We start from the raw sequence: 22,331 nt of genomic DNA on the forward strand, positions 1-22,331 counted from the left end.
GAGTAATTGTTTGAGTAATTGTTTTACGAGTTTAGTGACACCAGAGATTGTGCAACATTAAATCTGTTCCAGTCTCACCAGCCATCAACTGAGAGGTTGACTCTGAACTGGTCATGCCTTCCTTTCTTTCTACGTGAAACTGTGTTTAACAAAGATATAAAGAACCCCTAACATTAAGAATATTTGAACCAAGTCAATATTCAAATGATAAACAAAGAATTTAACTTAAAATAACTCTCTGGACATTGCAATCCATCTATTACAGTCTTCATATAAAGTAGAAATTACTTGCATTGATGCTAATGTTAAATTATTGAAAATTGAAACCTCAACCTTCCCCTTTAGGGTGGCGGAGGCACAGCTGGTTGAGCCGCTGCCTCTCAGCGCCAGAGACACGGTTCGATCCTGACCTTGGGTGCTGTGTGGTGTTTGGACTCTCGCTTTGTGACCATGTTTGTGTTTCCATCGGATACTTTGGTTTCCTTCAAAATCCCAAAGGCTTGCAAGGTTGTCGGTTAATTAGCCTCTGCTAATTGTCCCCTGGTGAAAAGGGAGTGGATGTGAAAGTGGGGGAGCATAGAACTAGCGTGAACAGTTGATTGATGGTCGGTGTGGACCATGCTGGATTGGTGAACTAAACTGGTTGGTTCGAGATTAAATGGGTAATTATGGGAGGAGGTGAAACCTACAGACTTCTCATTTCCTTTGGATGTTACACATGACTTTCACATCTATTTCAAGCATAACTGTAAAGGAATGATAGATGCGGTCAACGAAGAAAAAAAACATGCAGAAATTCACATCAGAATTTGAAATGTAGTATTATCACATACTTTGGGGGGACGGGACGGGGGGACTCAGGTTCCAACTGTACTGAAATCTGCACTTCGTGTTCTTTTATTTTATTCTCTCACGGTATGAAGGAATCACTGCTAAAGGCACCATTTACATTATAGTGGCCCGAGAGCAGTGTCTTAACATGTGGTTTGCTGCGCCAGTGTTTATTTGGCATCAAATCATCACATGGGTTTCAATCTAATTGCTATAATGCAAACCTCATTGCTAACAATAGCTTTTGTTAAATTCCAGGTTTGCTTAGTGTTAATTGAATTTTGGCCCGTTAACTACCGTAAATGACGATCTCAGGATCTTGAGCCTAAACATTTGGAGAAGCAGACTATTTTACATCAGCCATATTATCTTACGGCATTTATTCTCTTTTAAGCTCCATGCATCTATTGGCCTCGAATGATGACGGCCTTCACACTTAAAGGCAGTATAAACACAGCAAATCACCTATTTCCGACAGCAAGCAGATCATGCAGTCTGCATCGGATCTGATGGAACAAAATGGTATCTGCTGAATAACTCAAAATACTTTTAAAAGGATATATAAAATATAAAATTTATATTTTCTCCCTCCAAAGATCCGGTAACTTTCTTTTCTTCAGTATTTTCCACGATTGCCTAGAGGCATACATCTACAGGTCGACCTTTATGGGTAGAGGTGATTTTAGAGGCGATAAAACATCCTCCGTGATCATTCTCAACATCCATGTCCTGCAAGGGTGTATTCTCAGCCCCGCGGTATACACCCAGTATACTCATGAATGTCGGCCCAAATTCTACTCTAACTCCATTTACAACTTTGCTGATGACGCCACTGTGGTGGTCTGGATCTTGACGAGATACGGTACAGTCATGAGTGAGAGAATTTAGTAACGTGGTGTCAAGATGACATTCTCTCCATGTTCACCAAATGAAGGAGCTAGCCATTGATTTCAGGAAACGGTGGTGTTCGGGGTCCACTCAACACCGATGGTGCTGAAGTGGAGACGATTGAGTGCTTCAAGTTCCCAGCGGTAAATATCACCAATTTGACCTGGTCCAACCCCATTGACGATATGGCCATGAAAACATACCAACCTCTATTTACTCAGAAGACTGAGGAAGTCCAGCATGTCTCCAATGACTCTTACCAATTTCTAGAGATGCACCAGAGAAACCATCCTACAGGGATGCATCACCACCTGGTGAGGAACCTGCTCTGCCCAAGACTGCGAGAAATTGCAGAGATTTATGGATGCACCCCCCAAGTCCAGCCCATCATGCAAACCAGTCTTTCCCACCAGCTCCATCTGCACTTCATGCTGTCTCAGAAAAGTTGCCGACAGAATTAAGGACCATTTACAAGCAGTTATTCCCTCTTCTCCACTCTCCCGTTGGACACAAGATACAAACGCTTGAAAGCACGTACTGAAAGCAGATTCAGGAGCAGCTTCCTCATTATATGCCAGAGTAAAGCCACATGCAAATTGGAGGAACCACATCTCACATTTTGCTTGGGTAGGTTATAACCCAGCGGCATGAACGTTGAATGATCTAATTTTAAATAATTTCTGCAAACACTCCTCTCCCCCATTGGCCCGTTCCTCCACTGTAGTTGTTTAAACCAGTTCCACAGTGCTCCACAATGTATCCCTCTTAAGATCATACCCGTGCCAACGATGGGTCTACCAGGGCACTTTCCTGCCTAGGGTCACTTTCATGCCTAGGGTCAGGGCACTTTCATGCCTAGGGTCATGTGTTGCCTGCCTTGTTTGGTCCTGCCCTTTTTTCGCCTCTAGCCACTCACCCACCCCTACTTTCCGTCTGAAGAAAGATCCCGACCTGAAACGTCACCCATCTTTTTGCTCCGGAGATGCTGCCTGACATGCGGAGTTACTCCAGCACTTTTGTGACTATCTTTGGACTAAACCAGCATCTGCAGTTCTTTGTTTCTGCAACTTCCTCATTGCTGTTATCAGACTATTGAATGGATTCCCCCCCCCCCAAAAGCTACCTGGTCTCACACCCGATCTCATTGTAGCCACTGCACTTAAAATAAATATCTGCACTCTGTAGTTGTAGCACTATATTTTGCACTGTTACATTTTTCACATTGCACTGTAACATTTATATATTGAATTGAATTGAATTGAATACATTTTATTAGCCAAGTGTGCAAACATACAAGGAACTTGCCTTGGTGTTTTGCTCGCCAGTAACAACACGGTATGGTTTGATTATGCTATGATTTGCCTGGATAGCATGCAAACTAATCTTTTCACCGTGTACGTGACAAGAACACACCTTTACCAACAGCAATGGCATGGAGTCAAAGAGTGATACAGTGTGGAAAAAGGCCCTTCGGCTCAACTTGCTCACACCGGTCAGCATGGCCCAGTTACACTAATTGCAACTGCCTGTGTTTGGCCCATATCCCTCCAAACCTGTCCTATCCATGAACCTGTCTAACTGTTTTTTAAATGTTGGGCTAGTCCCTGCCTCAACTATCTCCGCTGGCACCTTGTTCCATACGCCCTGTGTGAAAAAGTTACCCCTCAGATTCCTATTAAATCTTTTCCCCTTCACCTTAAACCTATGTCCTCTGGTTCTCAATTCACCTACTCTGGGCAAGAGACTCGTAAAACTTCTCTGTACCCTTTCCAGGTTGCCAGCATCTTTCCTGTAATGTGGTGGCCAGAACTGAACACAATACTCTAAATGTGGCCTCACCAACATCATATTCAACTGCAACATGACCTCCCAACTTCTATACTCGAGACTCTGAATGATAATGGCCAATGTGTCAAAATGCTTGACAATGGGACTGCAACAGAACTGACTCTTGAAGACTAGAAGCTGAAGGAGGCAACATTCAGCCTCTCTACATGCTGTTGCTGAAAATTCCCAGCTCTGCCTACTCACCACAACTCACTGTCCCTTTCACTCAGATTCAATTAATCTTACTCAGATAAAAGAGAGACTTGACCAGAAAACTTTTACATCAGTAAACAATAACTGTAGTGAAGAAGTTTACATTCACTTCGTATTCTTTTCTTTCTGGGACTATATAACCACGCAGTGGAATTTTCAGCCAAAACTCTGTAACTCAGCAGTGTTACAAATCAGAGAACCCAAGTGTGGGATAGCGTACCGTAAGCTTGGATCGGAGCTCCCAAGATTCAAAAGTGCTATGTTCAGCAATGTTCCTGGAACATCCTTTGGTCTGATTTTGGTGTGTTGCGGGATGGAGTCTGGCTGAGACAATTCCCAGCGTGTCCTAATGTGGATGATAGACTGCACTATTGCTTCGCATTCTTGGTGCATGAATGTTAGCGGCGTGCCTTGGTTGGCGATCGTTAACGTGAACTGGCTTTCGTCTACCAGGCAGATCTCCTCAATTTCCGAAGCGTAGTAAATGTCATTCAGGAACACGGACTGGCCAAGTACCCGGGTCCTCTCTGCTGATGTCACCTGGACTGCAGTGGATCCCACCTAATTTAGAAGGAAAAAGGTGGAGCCAAAATTCAAGATCATAAACAAAGCAGATGGAAGATTATCAACACCGATTTGAAGCAAGATCATTTTGTATCAACAGTATTGTTTTTTTAGTTTAAAGATACAGCGCGGAAACAGTACCTTCGGCCCACCGAATCTGCGCCGATCAGCGATCCTTGCACTCTAACACTGTCCTACGCACACGAGGGTCAATTTTACAACTTTACCAAAGCCAATTAATTGACTAACCTGTACATCTTCGGGGTGTGAGATGAAACCGGAGCTCCCAGAAAAAATGCATGCAGGTCACGGGGAGAACATACAAACTCCGTACAGACAGCACCCATAGTCAGGATGGAACACGGGTCTCTGGCACTGGAAGGCAGCAACTGTAATGCTGTGCCACCATGCCATCCAGTGAAACAGTGTTTCAAATACTGAACATATACCACTTCATCAGGACAAACAAATACTTCGAAGCAAAGTGACATTCAATGCTCACAGTTGTAAAACCAAAGTAATTTGCTTATAATGGAACCATCTTTGCACTGCAGTATAGTATTTAAATTCATCATGAGATTGGCATTTACTATCCATCCCTAATGTTTCTTAAACAGACAACTGCAAGTCAGCCACTTTGGTTTAGTTTAGAGATACAGCGTGGAAACAGGCCCTTCGGCCTACTGCGTCCATGCCGACCAGCAATTCCCGCACACAATTATGGGCGGCACGGTAGCGCAATGGGTGGCACGGTAGCGCAGCGGTAGAGTTGCTGCTTTACAGCGAATGTAGCGCCGGAGACTCAGGTTCGATCCTGACTACGGGTGCTGCACTGTAAGGAGTTTGTACGTTCTCCCCGTGACCTGCGTGGGTTTTCTCCGAGATCTTCGGTTTCCTCCCACACTCCAAAGACGTACAGGTATGTAGGTTAATTGGCTGGGTAAATGTAAAAATAAAAAAATAAAAATTGTCCCTAGTGGGTGTAGGATAGTGTTAATGTACGGGGATCGCTGGGCGGCACGGACTTGGAGGGCCGAAAAGGCCTGTTTCCGGCTGTATATATATGATATGATATGATATGACATGCAAGTCCTAATCTGGCTAAACTGGGTAACAATTTCCCTCTCTGAAGTATATTTGTGAACCAAATCTTGGTAGCTTGCTCCGAACTCAAAACGCACCCCAGAAATGATGGCGCAAATAGAATCAGTTGGTAACAGAGGTCTTTATTTGCAAACACAAGGAACTGCAGAAGCTCTTTTACAGAAAAAGACTCTCAGTGCTGGAATAAATCAAGTGTCTCTGGAGAACATGGATGGGTGACGTTTTTGGTCGGGACCCTTCTTCAGGCTGATTGTAGTATAGGAGGAGAAAGCTGGAGGGGTGATAAGGGCAGGCCAAAGCCCGGCCAGTGATGGGACGATACAGGTGAAGGGGGTCTTTTGACTGGTAGATGGTTGGGCAAAGGCCAGAGATAAAAAGACAAAAAGTGCAAAATAAGGACAGAAAAGGTGCGAATTGTGAAGCCAGAGGAAGGAATATCGATGGAAGGGTATTGGGTAAAAAGGATAGAGAGAAAAGGGCACAGGTGGGCACAGAAAAAAGAGATGGAAAAGAGAAGGGGGGGGGGAGGGAAATATGGGCAGTATTCTGTACCAGGATCACAGGGAAAGTCCCTCCATCAACACTCCTGCAACAATGAATCACCCATAGCAAGGTGAGGAGAGGCTGCTTGTGTAGACTGCTGTTGGTGGACCTTGGCAAATGGTGCAGCTGCTCAAAGCAGAGGGGTTCAAGGCAGCATTTGTTGAGTGCAAGCCATTGCCGGGGACTGGCAGTGGTTGATCCATGTGTTCACGACACCATGATCACAATCTAATCACCTCCGCTTGGATGTGATGGAAGTTGTTCGCCCCCTCTTTTTTTGTACGAGTCGCAGCTCTCCCTGGTCCAGAGATTTCTCTATAGCAACAAGCTCAGTAGCTATGTTTGTTGCACATGGATTCCTGGCATAACAACACACAGCCCGAGCAGATATCTTTCATAAAGGCTTGGCTAGATTTCCACAGTGGACGAATGAGTAGGATTCACAAATGTACTTCAAAGAGGATTTACTATCAACAGTTTCTGCAAAGTCTCACCCAATTTTCCTGGTAACCCATACTGGAAACTTTAATGTCTATCTATCTAGAAACATGGGATGTTGATGTGCTGGTATGTTAAAACTATATTATGAGCTCAGGTCACAGTGGTATTTGAAGACACATTGTCTATCAGTTGCTGAATTTCTATTAAATGGACCAATCTGACATCGAGCAACCTTTTGGGCTCCGTTACTCAATAAGGAAAACAAAACTTAACTCTCACTTTTCTTTTCCACATTAAAAAAATGTTTATCACCATTTAATTTTAAAAATTTAATTAAAATTTATACATGTACTTTATTTTTTTGGTGTCTTGTGTCACCAAGATACTTTTTTGGGAAAATAATTACTTCATCTAGATAAGTTACATATTAAAATCAAATATAATTACTCCTGTAAGATAAGTTAGGTGTAGGAAGGAACTGCAGAAGATAGACACAAAATGCTGGAGTAACTCAGCGGGACAGGCAGCATCTCTGGAGAGAAGGAATGGATGATGTTGCGGGTCGAGACCCTTCTTCAGACAAAATGTAATACCCACCAAAGCCCCAGAATTCCCAATCTCAAGAACAGGAAACTCATGAAAGACGAACAGTTCCTCCCACATTTGATAACCATCATTTCCCTGACATAATGCTCCTGGGTATTCCACCAAATATGTTTCACTTGAACAGTGGCAACTTCCTGCTGTGCTATACTTATCTTGAAACCCAGGAGCAGTTTCGGCACATTTTAGACATCTGATGGAAGAGTTTCCTACCTTGATGGAGACCTTAGTGTCTTTATGAGCCAATTTTAGAGCATTGTGGAAGACCTTGAGATCCTCCTCCAGAGCTAGAGTGGCAGCAGGAAGCTTCTGATGATCTGGTTCAATGTGTTCCACAAGCTTACCAGGTGAATCAATGAAGATCAGTTTTTTGCTTCCCTTAAGTCCAGTCAGAAGCCGCTCGTGATACTTGGTGTATTCTCGCACCCAAGAGTTGCAATTGTAGATGTAGACTGCAGCCACATTCTCGTAGGCAGCCCCGGGGAAAACCACGAACCACTTGGAGAGAAAATCCGTTTTGAAGCGGTTGCTTGGTCCTGCGTGGGTAAGGTCCACGACAATCTCATATGGCTTGGCATAATATGGCTTCAGAGTTAGGAGAACGTGATAGATGAGCAAATCACCATTTATCTGTCCAGTTTTAAACCTGCATGAGGAAAATAAAAAGGTGATTAATTCCTCACTGCGATGAATAACATTTAAATAAACAGGGAAACCCATTGCCTTAGAAAGCCATGTCGAAACCCATATACATCACACACACACAAACTGAACCTTTTAACTTTCAGGCAGACCAACAAGGTGTCACTCATTAAGATCTGTAAATGTCCAAAACCTTTCCTGCAACTTATCATGAGGATGAGAGAAGGGGAGCTCAGGTATGACTAAGTGCCTCTTTACTCCAGAAGAGCAGCTGTGAGTGTCTTTCTCCATCGGCTGAGAATGGGATAGAAGAGGGAAGCAAGATTAAAAAAAAGATCAGATCATTGAGTCATAGAATCGTACAACATGGAAACGGGACCTTTGAGACAAATTGGAAATACAAGGCTGGAGTTAAAGGGAAAGAAAGTAGAGGAAAAGTTAAGAAAGACACCAGAATTAACAGGACAAAAAGCTCACAAAGGGATAGGAGAGTATGGCCAAGTGAAATAGGAATCGATGTGAAAGGTGAGGTGAGTAATGGATTAAAAGTATTATATATGAATGCGCGAAGTATACGAAGTAAAGTGGATGAGCTTGAGGCTCAGTTAGAGATTGGTGGATATGACATTGTGGGGATTACAGAGACATGGCTGCAGGAGGATCGGGGCTGGGAACTGAATATTCAGGGTTATACATCCTATAGAAAGAACAGGCAGGTGGGCAGAGGAGGTGGGGTAGCTCTGTTGGTAAGGGATGAAATTCAGCCCCCTGCGAGGGGTGACATAGGGACTGACGATGTAGAGTCGCTGTGGATAGAATTGAGGAATTGTAAAGGTAAGAAGACACTAATGGGAGTTATCTACAGGCCCCCAAACAGTAGCCTGGATATAGGGTGCAAGTTGCAGCAGGAGTTAAAATTGGCATTGTGGTTATGGAAGATTTCAATATGCAGGTAGACTGGGAAAATCAGGTTGGTTCTGAACCCCAAGAAAGGGAGTTTGTGGAGTGCCTCCAAGATTGATTCTTAGAACAGCTTGTATTGGAGCCTACCAGAGAGAAGGCAATTCTGAATTTAGTGTTGTCTAATGAACCAGATTTAATAAGGGGACTCAAGGTAAAGGAACCACTTGGAAGTAGTGACCATAATATGATAAGTTTTAATCTGCAATTTGAGAGGGAGAAGGTTAAATCGGAAGTGTAAGTATTGCAGTTGAACAAAGGGGACCATGAAGGCATGAGAGAGGAGCTGGCCAAGGTCGACTGAAAATGATCCTAGCAGGAATGATGGTGGAACAGCAATGGCAGGAATTTCTGGGCATAATCCAGAAGATGCAGGATCATTTCATTCCAAAGAGGAAGAACGATTCTAAGGGGAGGAAGAGGCAACTGTGGCTGACAAGGGACAGTAGAAAACTAATCGAAAAGGTGTATAATATAGCAGAGTAGCGGGAAGCCAGAGGATTGGGAAACTTTCTAAGGACATCAGAAGGTAACAAAAAGGGCAATATGGGGCGAAAAGATGAAGTACGAAGGTAAGCTAGCCAAGAATATAAAGGATAGTAAAAGCTTCTTTAGGTATGTTAAAAGAAAAAGATTAGTAAAGACAAATGTGGGTCCCTTGAAGGCAAACACAGGTGAAATTATTATGGGGAACAAGGAAATGGCAGAAGAGTTGAACAGGTACTTTGGTTTTGTCTTCACTAAGGAAGACACAAACAATCTCCCAGATGTATTAGAGGACAGAGGATTTAGGGAGACCGGGGAACAGAAAGAAATTTGCATTAGGCAAGAAATAGTTTTGGGTAGACTGATGGGACTGAAGGCTGATAAATCCCCAGGACCTGATGGTCTGCATCCCCGGGTACTCAAGGAGGTGGCTCTTGAAATCGTGGACGCATTGGCGATCATTTTACAATGTTCTATAGATTCAGGATCAGTTCCTGTGGATTGGAGGGTAGCTAATGTTATCCCACTTTTCAAGAAAGGAGCGAGAGAGAAAACGAGGAATTATAGACCAGTTAGTCTGACATCGGTGGTGGGGAAGATGCTGGAGTCAATTATTAAAGAAGTAATAACGGTGCATTTGGATAGCAATAAAATAATTGGTCCAAGTCAGCATGGATTTATGAAGGGAAAATCCTGCTTGACTAATCTTCTGGAATTTTTTGAGGATGTGACAAGTAAAATGGATGAAGGAGAGCCAGTGGATGTAGTGTATCTGGACTTTCAGAAAGCCTTTGATGAGGTCCTACACAGGAGATTAGTGGGCAAAATTAAAGCACATGGTATTGGGGGTAGGGTATTGACATGAATAGAGAATTGGTTGGCAGACAGGAAACAAAGAGTAGGAATAAACGGGTCCCTATCAGAATGGCAGGCAGTGGCGAGTGGAGTGCCGCAAGGCTCGGTGCTCGGGGCTTCAATTATTTACAATATATATTAATGATTGAGATAGAATTAAAAGTAACACCAGCAAATTTGCAGATGACACAAAGCTGGGTGGCAGTGTGAACTGCGAAGAGGATGCTAGGAGGTTGCAGGGTGACTTGGACAGGTTGAGTGAGTGGGCAGATGCATGGCAGATGCAGTATAATGTAAATAAATGTGAGGTTATCCACTTTGGCGGCAAGAACAAGGTGCAGATTATTATCTCAATGGTGTCAGATTAGGAAAAAGGGAAGTGCAAAGAAACCTGGGTGTCCTTGTACACCAGTCACTGAAAGTAAACATACAGTTACAGCAGGCAGTGAAGAAAGCTAATGGCATGTTGGCTTTCATACGAGAGGATTTGAGTATAGGAATAGAGTCCTTCTGCAGTTTTATGGTGAGGGCCCTGGTGAGACCACATCTGGAGTATTGTGTGTTGTTTTGGTCTCCTAATTTGAGGAAGGACATCCTTGCTATTGAGGGAGTGCAGCATAGGTTCACCAGGTTAATCCCCGAGATGGCGGGACTGTCATATGAGGAAAGATTGGAAAGACTGGACTTGTATTCACTGGAGTTTAGAAGGATGAGGGGATCTTATAGAAACATATAAAATTATAAAAGGACTGGACAAGCTAGATGCAGGAAAAAATTTCCCAATGTTGGGGGAGTCCAGAACCGTGGGCCGCAGTCTAAGAATAAAGGGTTGGCCATTTAAAGCTGAGATGAGTAAAAACTTTTTCACCCAGAGAGTTGTGAATTTGAGATTCTCTGCCACAGAAAGCAGTGGAGGCCAATTCACTGGATGAATTTAAAAGAGAGATAGAGCTCTTGGAGCTAGTGGAATCAAGGGGTATGGGGAGAAGGCTGGCATTGGTTACTGACTGTGGATGATCTGCCATGATCACAATGAATGGCGGTGCTGGCTCAAAGGGCTGAATGGCCTCCTCCTGCACCTATTTTCTCGTATCTAATATTAAAAGAACTGTACTAGGTTCCATATCCTCGGATACATTACTTCTGAGAGATTTTGCTGTGAGTTACTTGATTTTCATGTTTGACTAAACAATAACCAGGTTTAAAAATCCAATTAGCCCTGAAGCTCTTTCAGCAGCCACAAATGAAAGGTGCAGCATGGAAACAGGCCCTTTGGCCCAACTTGCCCACACAAGCCAAAATGTCCCATCTTTATGAGTCCCACCTGCTTGCGTTTGGGCCAAATCAGTCCTGTCCACGTACCTGTCTAAATGTTTCTTAAACATCGCGATAGTACCAGCCTCAACTACCTCCTCTGGCAGCTCCTTCATACACCTACCATCCTTTGTGTGAAAAAGTTACCCCTCAAATTCCTATTAAATCTTTCTCCCCTCACCATAAACCTATGTCCCCTGGTCCTTGATTCACCTACTCTGGGCAAGAGACTGTGTGTCAACCTGATCTATTCTTAATGATTTTTTCACATCAATAAGATCACCCCTCATCCTCCTGCACTCCAAGGAATGGAGTCCTGGCCTACTCAACCTACAGCTCAGAGTCCTGGTAACATACCAGTAAATCATTTTCTTTGTGTTTACAAGCTAAATTGCCAACTGAATAGAAATTCTATTCTTTTTTAAAAAAAGAGACTTTGCTGGACTGTAATTTTAACACTCCATAATGTGCACATTGTTCCCTACGGTCGCCTTGGTTCTGAGGTATGTTATACTTGAGATGCCAGAAAACTGAAATGTCATAACCACCTGGAATTTTTAAGGTCCAATCATTTCAATCAATTTAAATGCACAGAATTGTTTGTCTATCACCAGTTGCTCCAGGTGATTAACTGAGTCAAACATCGGCTTGAACAATGTGGTGTGGGCCTTTTCATGATCATAAATTTAATTTTACATTCAGTGAAAGAGACCGTCCTTAATTCCATCTAACACTCAATAAAGAATCTTCATCAAAAATGGTTATTAGTTTGGTTTAGAGATACAGCTCTTGGGCCCACCATGCTTACGGTTGATCACCTATACACTAGTATTTATTCACAAAATGCTGGAGTAACAGGTCAGGCAGCATCTCAGGAGAGAAGGAATGGGCGACGTTTCGGGTCGAGACCCACACAAGTTCTCCGTTATCCCACTTTCGCATCCACTCGTGATACACTAGGGGCAATTTTACAGATGTCAATTAACAAACCCAAACATCTTTGGAATGTGGGAGGAAACCAGAGCACCGGAGGAAATCCACGTGGTCAGAAGGAGAACGTACAAAATCCACATAGACAACACCCAAGGTTAGGATCAAACCTGGGTCTCTGGCGCTATGAGGCAGCAGCTCTACCAGCTGCACTGCTGGGCCAGTTATATTTTATTAATATAATTTTTTACATTAATGTACACAGTTATGGATTTTTTACAAGTTTTGAATATATTTTTCTTCCTGCTGCCATTGCCACATTGAGCCTGCCGGTGCTTTTTCATACAACACAGTCTCATTTCTTGGGAGAAATTTCTTAAGACTGTTAGCTGTAAAGTGGGTAATGGTAGGGATAAGTATCTGCACCCCAGCATGGAGCATAATTCTCTCTGATCTGAATTACTGCCAGTGAAGTACCTACTCAACTATTTTCATCCACCCAAGCAAAAAACCAAGAGTTTCCAACAGGCTTTAATCCAGATGGAAAAGGCTAAATCTCACTTAGAATGCAGAGTATTTTCCAGGATTACTTTGGTTTAGTTTAGAGATACAGGGTGGAAACAGGCCCTTTAGCTCACCGGGTCCGATCTGCGCACATTAACACTATCCTATGCACACTAGGGCCAATTTACACTTATACTTAGCAAATTAACCTACAAACCTGTACGACTTGAGTGTGGGAGGAAACCGAAGATCTCGGAAAAAGCCCACACGGTCACATGAAGAACGCACAAACTCCGTAGAACCCCGAGTCGGGATCGAACCCGGGTTATTGGTGCTGCAAGCGCTTTAAGGCTGCAACTCTACCGCTGTGCCAATGTGCCACCCTATTACCCAATATTATTCTGCAAAGATTTTTACCAACAAATCAACAGTGAAGCACTACATATAACGGATACTTTAAGAATTATGCTAGATTTGACCCTTATACAACTTAAAATAAAAGCAAATATACGGTCACTACCCTGTTGAGTCATTGGAGAGCCTGCATACAATGTGGGCCAAAAGCATGCAAATCAAAATGAACCAACATCATTCAACATGGGGCCTACACATCTGAGAGAAGTGAAAGGCATCAATTTTTGATGCTTGATCTTTAGCACCAGCTTTCATATGAGCAGTACCAGTCAAGCCCAATGCAAAAAAAAAAAATTTGATTAATGATTATAACGACAGCATGGAAACGGGTCCTTCGGTCGACTGAATCCAACCCAGTCATCGATCACCCATTCACACAAGTTCTACGTGTTCCACTCCCTACACGCTGGGGACAAATTACCGAGGCCATTCAACACACAAACCCGCACGTCTTTGGGATGTCGAAGTAACCAGAGCATCCGAAGGAAACTCACGTGGTCACAAGGAGAACGTGCAAACTCCACACAGAAAGCACCCGAGGTTGGGATCGAACCCAGGTTTCTGGTGCTGTGAGACAGCAGCTCGACCAGCTGCGCTACTGTGCCATCTCAACTTTATTTTGGTAACATTGCACAACAGTTTTGGTTTGGGACAATATTATTTAAAATATGACTTGCACATCATTTGTTAATTTTCCTTAACCCCAAAAATAAAAACAGAGAGTGCTTAGCTCATCAACTTTCTATCTGAGTTTTAATCGATATTTCTGCAAATTATGGTCTCTAATTTAAGCACTAATTGTGAAATTCCTTCTTTCTGACATGTCATATTTCTTGTTTCACTGCTGTTTTTTGTGCCTACATCTGTGATATTTTTTAATGGCTTTTATTTGTGAAGCAGTAGCCAAATGCTTTTGTACAACCTCATGGTGGTACCTGCACATCTAGTAAATTATGGAATAAATTTGGTAATTTAATATAAAATGTAAGAAAAGAAATGTCATAACTCAAAAGACCAAACATTTCCTTGGTTCTTCCAGATAATTTGTGCACTCAATCATTTTAGTTCCCAATCTTACTGCGTGGCTTAAGTTAATTAAATCATGTCAAATTTTACAATAAGAATCAATTTATTTTAGACTTTTTGCTTCATAGTTGAATCCAGTAATTGACCGTTGAGGGCCAGACTTGATGACTATTATCTTTTGCCTTCCATTCTCACATTGTTTTCATTTCTTCCTATAACTTCCAATTCTCCTGAAGGTTTGATATTGAAACAAAGTTGACTCATCCTTCATCCATTTTTATTTTGAATTCACATGTCACTGGTTCTAGCTTTCCAAAACAAAAATCTATCTTCAGGTGATTGAGAGAAATGTTCATGAGGATCCTTTTTGAAATGTCAAAAAACTCCATTTGCTGAACAGGAAATGTGTTAATCCTTTGTGGTTGATCAACGTCATCAGTGCCGAATGCAGCGTTGCAATGTACTCACAGAAGGAAGGGTTTTAGCATTTCTTCATTACAATTTATAGCAACATCAATGAAGTCAGAGCCTTGACCAGCAATTGGCAATTGACACTTCACCGAACTGATACGACATCAGTAGCTTGTTGAAAAGGTAAGTTATTGTTGTTGTAATCCTTTAAGCTCAAGAACGTTTGATATATTCAATCTTACAATCAGACCTTCTGAATGAGCAGAAAACAAAAGGCTCATTCTTCTCTTACCTAACCCCCAAAGATATTGGAATATTTTTTCTTTTTCGCATTTTGTAAAATTATGGAAATTTCTGTTCTTACTTTTGGGTGAAGCTCAGCCTCGTGGTATTGTTGCTTTGGTAGAAGTCGACCACAAAGGCTACAGCTTCAGAATGGAAGCAGAAATATGGAAATGCAACTCATTTTTTGATGCAATGTTCTCGATTTGAAAGGAACTTTTATTTGAACCATCTTGCTTAGTTTCTCTGCCCCACAAAAAATCTTTGACCACGGTTTATTCTCGCATCTTAAAATGTTCCAGTGATGCTACTTACGAACATCAAATCTTGCTGGCAACTCTCCCTGGAATATTTCACCCTCTTCTGAGAGACTGAGTGTCTTCAACATTTAAATCCCACATTTGTGAAGTTTAAAGTTTCCGGGTGCGGAGGAACTTAAATTTAAACCATGTGCTGAACATTAAAAAAAACCTTTAACTGCAGTAGTGCATAGAACTAAGTTGCTGATGTTCACGACAATCAGAGGTCAATGGTACAATTATCAGCAGCCTTGTAAATAGTCACAGTACACACAAGATGATATCTGGACTATTATCCACATTCTGCCCAAACATCTTGGTCAAGTGTATTCAGAACAAAGAATCTACATTCAATTATAAAATCGCAACTAGAATTTGATTCCCTATTTCGTTTGAATTGTGAATAGAAATTCAATTTTCTTCAATGCACAGGTTTCAATGCTAACTGTTGGATTACCCATTGGTGTTGAAGGATGAGCATTGGGGCAAGCAGCATGTTTTACTAGCAAGTTTTAGTTAAGGCATTTTAAAAAAAGTTGCCTTAAAAGTGAGAAATATTATAGTGGTGGATAAAAGAACAATTCTTCCATTTGGTTATATCCGTGTCAGATACAAAAGATGCTGCCTCTATCCCAATCTCTAAAGGCACCAGTCCAAATTTTATGGACAGCTTTGTGCTGCGTTCTCTCGTCACAGGATTGAGTTGTGCCAAATTCCTTTATGGGCTTGCCTCAGTCTGGTCCATAAGGTTAAAAGATTGTCATTTAATGTATCTCACAAGAGATGCCAGATTGAACAAACTTCCAACTTAAACCACTCACCCTAGTGCAGCAAGTCTGAAGCAGGGTCCCTATCCAAAACGCCATCCATTCATGTTCTCTGGAGATGCTGCTTGAACCGCTGAGTTACTCCAGCATTTTGTGTCTATCAAGTTTAACCACTGTTCTCACTTACAGCAACAGTTTAGTCCTTTTTAAAATTAATTGTGCATTATTCTTCGACCAGCTGTTCAGGTAAGGTTATGAGGAAAAAAAAGTCTCATCCTTCCCTTTGTTGTTTGCAGCTTATGCATGGCAACAATTTCTAGGTTGCAGATAATACCAAGCTTTTTCCGGTGTGGTGTGATGCAAAGTAATGAACAGGTCAAAACAAGAAAACAGGAGCAGGAAATGGCCACCAGGCTCCTCGAGGCTGCCCACCATTCATCGTGAGCTGCCTCAGGCTTCAACACATCTACCATGTCACTAAAGCGCGGCACAGTGGCGCAGCGATGGAGTTGCTGCCTTACAGCGCCAGGGACACGGGTTCCATCCTGACTATGGGTGCTATCTGTACGTTCTTCCTGTGACCGCACGGGTTTTCTCCGGGTGCTCCGGTTTCCTCCCACACTCCAAAGACGTGCCCCTTGTGTGTAGGATAGTGCCTGGGTATGGGGTGATAGGCGTTCACTGAGGACTCCATGGACCAAGAGGTCTGTTTACACTCAGTATTTCTAAAGCCAAAAGTCCAAAACCCACAGTGTTCAATTCTCGGATCATTCAAGAATTCACCTACTTCCACTTTAAGAATGACCTAGCCTGCAGAACTCTCCACGGTAGACAATTCTAGAGATTCACCACCCTCTGAAAGACATTTCTATGTACAGATAACCTTCATTATGGGGGTGGGGGGTGAGGGATGTTGGCTGTTATTGCTGTTGTTCTCCAAAACAGTGAGGGATTCGCTACAACCTCCTAGCGGTCGGTCACTTCGTTCAACAATGAGTTGTTTTCAAATACAAAGTTCTTTTTCACAGCTAAGAATGTATTTTTGTCACTGCAAGCTAAAAATACTAAAGGCTGTTTTTACATTGTTTAATAGAGTATTACTGCACAAGTGTCGATGGAAGCAATTGATTGTCAATTTCTATGGCTTGCCCCAGTGTAACTCGCAGCCTGTGTTCTTAAAGAGACAGTGGTGTCCGATTACTGTGTCCGTACGCGAAAAAGATAATCCATTATAAAGAAGTCTGTAATACCGAGGGTAGATGCTACCTCAGCTTTAAATAACTGGCCACTTGGGTTGTTAACAAACCTACCGTATAAACGTTGAGTCCACCTGTTTCAATTGGCATCACACCCCCCCCCCCCCCCCATCTCTTTGCTGTGCCTCTCCCTCACCCACTCTGTTGTGCACACATTTCTCACCTCCCTCTCCGGTCACCACACTCATCTCTCATCTCCAAATGTCCCATAACCCATTTATTTCCCCCTCTTTCCCCCCCCTCCCCCTCCCCGTCCCCCCTGTACCCCCTCTCTTTCCTGTGCGCCCTCTCCACAGATGCACCCATTTCTCCCACAATTCCACCCCTCATTCTTTCTTCCGCGTCCCCGATATCTCTCTCTCTGGCTTGACATGTGATGGCACGATGGCGCAGTGGTAGAGCTACTGCCTTACAACGCCAGAGGCCCGGGTTTGATCCTGACTATGGGTGCTGTCCGAACGGAATTTCTACCAGTGACATGCGTGGGTTTTCTCCGAGATCTTTGGTTTCCTCCCACACTCCAGACATCCAGGTTTGGTGATTACTTGGCTTGGTATAAATGTAAAATTGTGCCCAGTGTGTGTAGGGTAGTGTTAATGTGCGGGGATCGCTGGTCAGTGTGGACTCGGGTAGGCCGAAGGACCTGTTTCCGCACTGTATCTCTAAACTAAACTACTTGCTGCACGAGCCTGTTAGCTTTTTGTGTTTCATACACACCTCAAATCCCCTGCATTTCACTCATTTGCCATTTCTTCCTATTTGATTGTTCTTACTGAAGTGGAAGGCCTCATGCTTTCCCACATTTAACTCCATTGTCAGGAGGCACATTAGCGCAGCGGTACAATTGCTGTCTAACAGCGCCAGAGACCTGGTGACATTGATTGGCTATACCCAATAAAAGGATAGAGTTTCTTAATTTATTGAAACAATCAGAATCTGAAGGTTCACACATTTCACAGGCGTGCAATAATGTTATATGAAATGAAGTCAGAGTCAGAAGTGAGAATTTAAAATAATTGAAGCGAGCTTTACAAAGTTAGGAAATGCATTTGCTTCTCTGACCATGAAGAGTTGCTGAGGCCTGCAGAGGTAGAGTGTAATCAGAGGAAAGAACTGCTCGCTTAAACAAGGTAAATGATCTCACATCTCTGTGTCGCAGTTTTCCAATTCTTCAGTTTAAAACAGACAGTAACAAAACACAATTTATTTTATTTCCATTGACAGGTGAAGACCCAGCAACGATGGCTCGACACTTTAAAAAGTCTTTCTTGGTAACAATTGGAATCTTAGTTCTTGCTCTGAACCATGTATTTGTGGCATCAGAGAATTATTTTCCAGATGGTTTCCCACTATTTGGCACCACTGAAAAAGAATACGTCACTGATACTACAGAACTACTTAGTACAACTGAGGAAGAATACGTCACTGAAGCTCCAGAACTACTTGGTGCAACAGAGGAAGAGTACGTCACCAACACTCCAGAACTACTCTATATCATCGAGGAAGAGTACATTACAAATGCTTCAGGTCCAGTCGGTAGCACTGAGAAACAAAATGTTACTACTGCTGCAGAATTGCTTGGTATCACTGAGGACGAATATGCTGCGAGCATTGTAAAGCTGCGCGGCTCCACCAAAGAACAACATGTTACTGATGCTCCAAATCCACTTGGCACCACCATGAATGAATACTTCACTGAGGCTGCAGAACGACTTGGCACCACTGAGGAACAAAATGCTTTCAATTCTGCAGAATTACTTCGTACCACTGAGGAACAATACTTTACTGAGGGTGCAGAACTACTTGGTACCAGTGAGGAAGGACGCATCACTGATGCTCCAAGTCGACGAGGCACCACTGAGGAAGAATACGTTACTGGTTCTGCCGAACTACTTGGTATGACTGAGGAGGAATACGTCACTGACGCTCCAACACTACTTGGTATTAGTGAGGAGGAATACGGCACTGACGCTCCAACACTACTTGGTATTAGTGAGGAGGAATACGGCGCTAATACTTCTAAAGTAGTGATCGGAAAGGAAAGCAGAAGTTGCAATAAAATTTACATTTGGTTAATTATCATAGGTATATTAACTATCTTCTGCACAATTCTGCTGGTGTCAACAATTGCCTTTGCCTATCAGGCATCAAATCTTAAGGCCAGAATGGGAAAACGGTCAGTTAGAAGCAATTCTGACTTCATTAAAACGGGCAGTCTCTGGTCAAACGGTGGCAGGGAAGTGCCAGGGGATTCAGCAGACACCAACATCTTGCTTGAAGAAGTCAGGCCTTTAAAAGATGAAGATGAAGCCAAGCTGCCAAAGAGCACCGAAGATGTTTAAGTCCAGAGCAGGCACAAAACCAGTAAAGCTAGCTGTTAAAGCGAGCAAAGCAGACCAATGTCTGTGGAAACTCGTCATTGATTAGCGGGTTTTAATGTGTTAATTTGTCATAGAACTGCTCATTACAACTGAAAACAACTCAAAAAGAAATTCAGTCAAATTCTCAAATGCCACTTAACTAAATCCTCAGAAATAAACCACTTCCATTTACCATCTCGTGACTTTCATGCATAATTACACCACTCCAAATTCCCACATCAATTGTAAGTCATCCATTCTGCACTGATAAAAATGCCGCTGAAGGGTGTTGAAAAAGAAATCCCAAGTTGGCACGACAAATTTGCAGTCGTATGAGAAGTCAGGAAAAGCGCAATGGTAAATGAAGAGACTTATAACACACAATGAACATTGTACAGTTGGTAGAGCTGCTGTCTCACTGCACCAGAGACCCGAGTTCGATCGTGACCTTGGGTGCTGTTGTGCGGAGTTTACGCTTTCACCGTGATTGCGGGCTTTCCTCTGGTTTCTTCCCACATCCCAAAGGTGTGCAGGTTAATTGGCCCTCTGTAAATTGTCCCTTGTGTGCAGGGAGAGGATACGAAAGTGAGATAACATCAAACTGGTGTGTACGGGTGGTGGATGGTTGGTGTGGACTTGGTTGGCCACAGGGCCTGTTTCGATGCAGTATCTTTTAAACAATCAATTTTTTAAAAAAAATTACCTGCAATATCCTAGTTTTTAAGAAAGAAGTATGGAAGAAAGTAATATCTTTTATACAGAGCCGTACAAAATTCCAAACCAACTATTCGGAATTGTGCACGTGCATTAGATCTCGGGGAAACAGTCGAAGAGAAGAGAAGAAGAAACAAGAGAAATACATAAAAACTGGGCAGATTGTGGAAAGACAAGCACAGTTAATATTTCAAATTGTAGAGCCTTCATCAGAACTTTACAACAAATTTTCAGCATGGACAATAATGAGAATTTCAACAGTTGGATGGCTCCCATCCCCTTCTTGCTCAAAGGAAGCGGAAAATTGTGCCAATAGTGACTGAGCGAGAACCTTTATTGGTATGCCATGGTGATATTATCTTGCTTGGTCTCAATGTGTTCTGCATTCTACTTGCCTTCACGGATTCACGTTTAAATTTAGGGAAGCGGGTGAGGCAGAAAGAAAGAAAGCTGGACGATATTTGACCCAAAATAAATGCGACATAATGTTAGGGAGTTAGCAACATGTCCATTAGCATTAGACAATAGGTGCAGGAGTAGGCCATTCAGCCCTTCGAGCCAGCACCGCCATTCAATGCGATCATGGCTGATCACTCTCAATCAGTACCCCGTTCCTGCCTTCTCCCCATACCCCCTCACTCCGCTATCCTTAAGAGCTCTATCCAGCTCTCTCTTGAAAGCATCCAACGAACTGGCCTCCACTGCCTTCTGAGGCAGAGAATTCCACACCTTCACCACTCTCTGACTGAAAAAGTTCTTCCTCATCTCCGTTCTAAATGGCCTACCCCTTATTCTTAAACTGTGGCCCCTTGTTCTGGACTCCCCCAACATTGGGAACATGTTTCCTGCCTCTACTGTGTCCAATCCCCTAATTATCTTATATGCTTCAATAAGATCCCCCTTCATCCTTCTAAATTCCAGTGTATACAAGCCTAATTGCTCCAGCCTTTCAACATACGACAGTCCCGCCATTCCGGGAATTAACCTAGTGAACCTACGCTGCACGCCCTCAATAGCATCCTTCAATACATTCAGTAAGTGTTTAAACAGAGTTTGATGGACACACATTTCAAGTCAAACCATAAATACTGCCAAGTGTTTTACTACTACTTAATGCTACTCAAAGAGCACCACCAGTTAAGGATATTTAAAGCCTCTTCATTTTCTCCTAACAAAACCAGGACAACGCTGGAAAGATTAAGAACAAGTAAAATCAGTAAAGAGATCTTAACTTTTTGGGTATACACCGTATAACTCAACTGAAAATTGTGTTCGATTCAACCTCAATTGTGTTCAGTTCTTGGCACCATATTACAGGAAAGATGTCAAGCTGAAAAGGGTACAGAGAAGATTTACAAGGATGTTGCCAGGGCTAGAGGGTCTGAGCTATAGGGAGAGGTTGAGTAGGCTGGGACTCTATTCCTTGGAGTGCAGGAAGATGAGGAGTTATCTTTTTGAGGTGTATAAAATCATGAGAGGAATAGATTGGGTAGATGCACAGAGTATCTTACCCAGAGTAGGTGAATCGAGAACCAGAGGACATAGGTTTAAGGTGAAGGGGAAAAGATTTAATAGGAAACTGAGGGTTAACTTTTTCACACAAAGGGTGGTGGGATATAGAACAAGCTGGCAGAGGAGGGAGTTAAGGCAGAGACTATCCCAACATTTAAGAAACAGTTATAGACAGGTATATGGATAGGACAGGTTTGGAGGGATATGGACCAAATGCAAACAGATGGGACTAGTGTAGCTGGGACAAGTGGGCGGCACGGTAGCGCAGCGGTAGAGTTGCTGCTTTACAGCGAATGCAGCGCCGGAGACTCAGGTTCGATCCTGACTACGGGTGCTGCACTGTAAGGAGTTTGTACGTTCTCCCCGTGACCTGCGTGGGTTTTCTCCGAGATCTTCGGTTTCCTCCCACACTCCAAAGACGTACAGGTATGTAGGTTAATTGGCTGGGTAAATGTAAAAATTGTCCCTAGTGGGTGTAGGATAGTGTTAATGTACGGGGATCACTGGGCGGCACGGACTTGGAGGGCCGAAAAGGCCTGTTTCCGGCTGTATATATATGATATGATATGTTGGCCGGTGTGGGCA

The 22,331-nt window shown here is 42.9% G+C and overlaps 2 protein-coding genes across 8 annotated transcripts in view; one reads left to right on the forward strand and one right to left on the reverse strand.

The window, feature by feature from the left end:
* The window catches only part of nf1a (neurofibromin 1a), a 306,791-nt gene that overhangs the window by 59,682 nt on the left and 224,778 nt on the right, over window positions 1-22,331 (reverse strand). For all 7 annotated transcript variants that reach the window (XM_078422133.1, XM_078422136.1, XM_078422134.1 and 4 more), the window contains 2 exons: window positions 7,228-7,660; window positions 3,980-4,320 (listed from right to left, as the gene is read on the reverse strand). In XM_078422133.1, the coding sequence (XP_078278259.1) occupies window positions 3,980-4,320; window positions 7,228-7,660 (774 nt within the window). The remainder of the gene's footprint in view (window positions 1-3,979; window positions 4,321-7,227; window positions 7,661-22,331) is intronic.
* LOC144606232 (uncharacterized) lies at window positions 14,657-20,874 on the forward strand. Its single transcript, XM_078422140.1, has 2 exons — window positions 14,657-14,739; window positions 18,385-20,874. Exon 2 carries the CDS (start codon window positions 18,402-18,404, stop codon window positions 19,500-19,502), a length of 1,101 nt encoding a protein of 366 aa, XP_078278266.1. The 5' UTR covers window positions 14,657-14,739; window positions 18,385-18,401; the 3' UTR covers window positions 19,503-20,874.

This window comes from Rhinoraja longicauda, chromosome 26 (genome assembly GCF_053455715.1).
Source record: "Rhinoraja longicauda isolate Sanriku21f chromosome 26, sRhiLon1.1, whole genome shotgun sequence".
Classification (NCBI taxonomy): Eukaryota; Metazoa; Chordata; class Chondrichthyes; order Rajiformes; family Arhynchobatidae; genus Rhinoraja; species Rhinoraja longicauda.

Excerpts from the sequence above, each read along its gene's own strand:
- LOC144606232 (XM_078422140.1), top strand. The coding sequence starts at position 18,402 with ATGGCTCGACACTTTAAAAAGTCTTTCTTGGTAACAATTGGAATCTTA.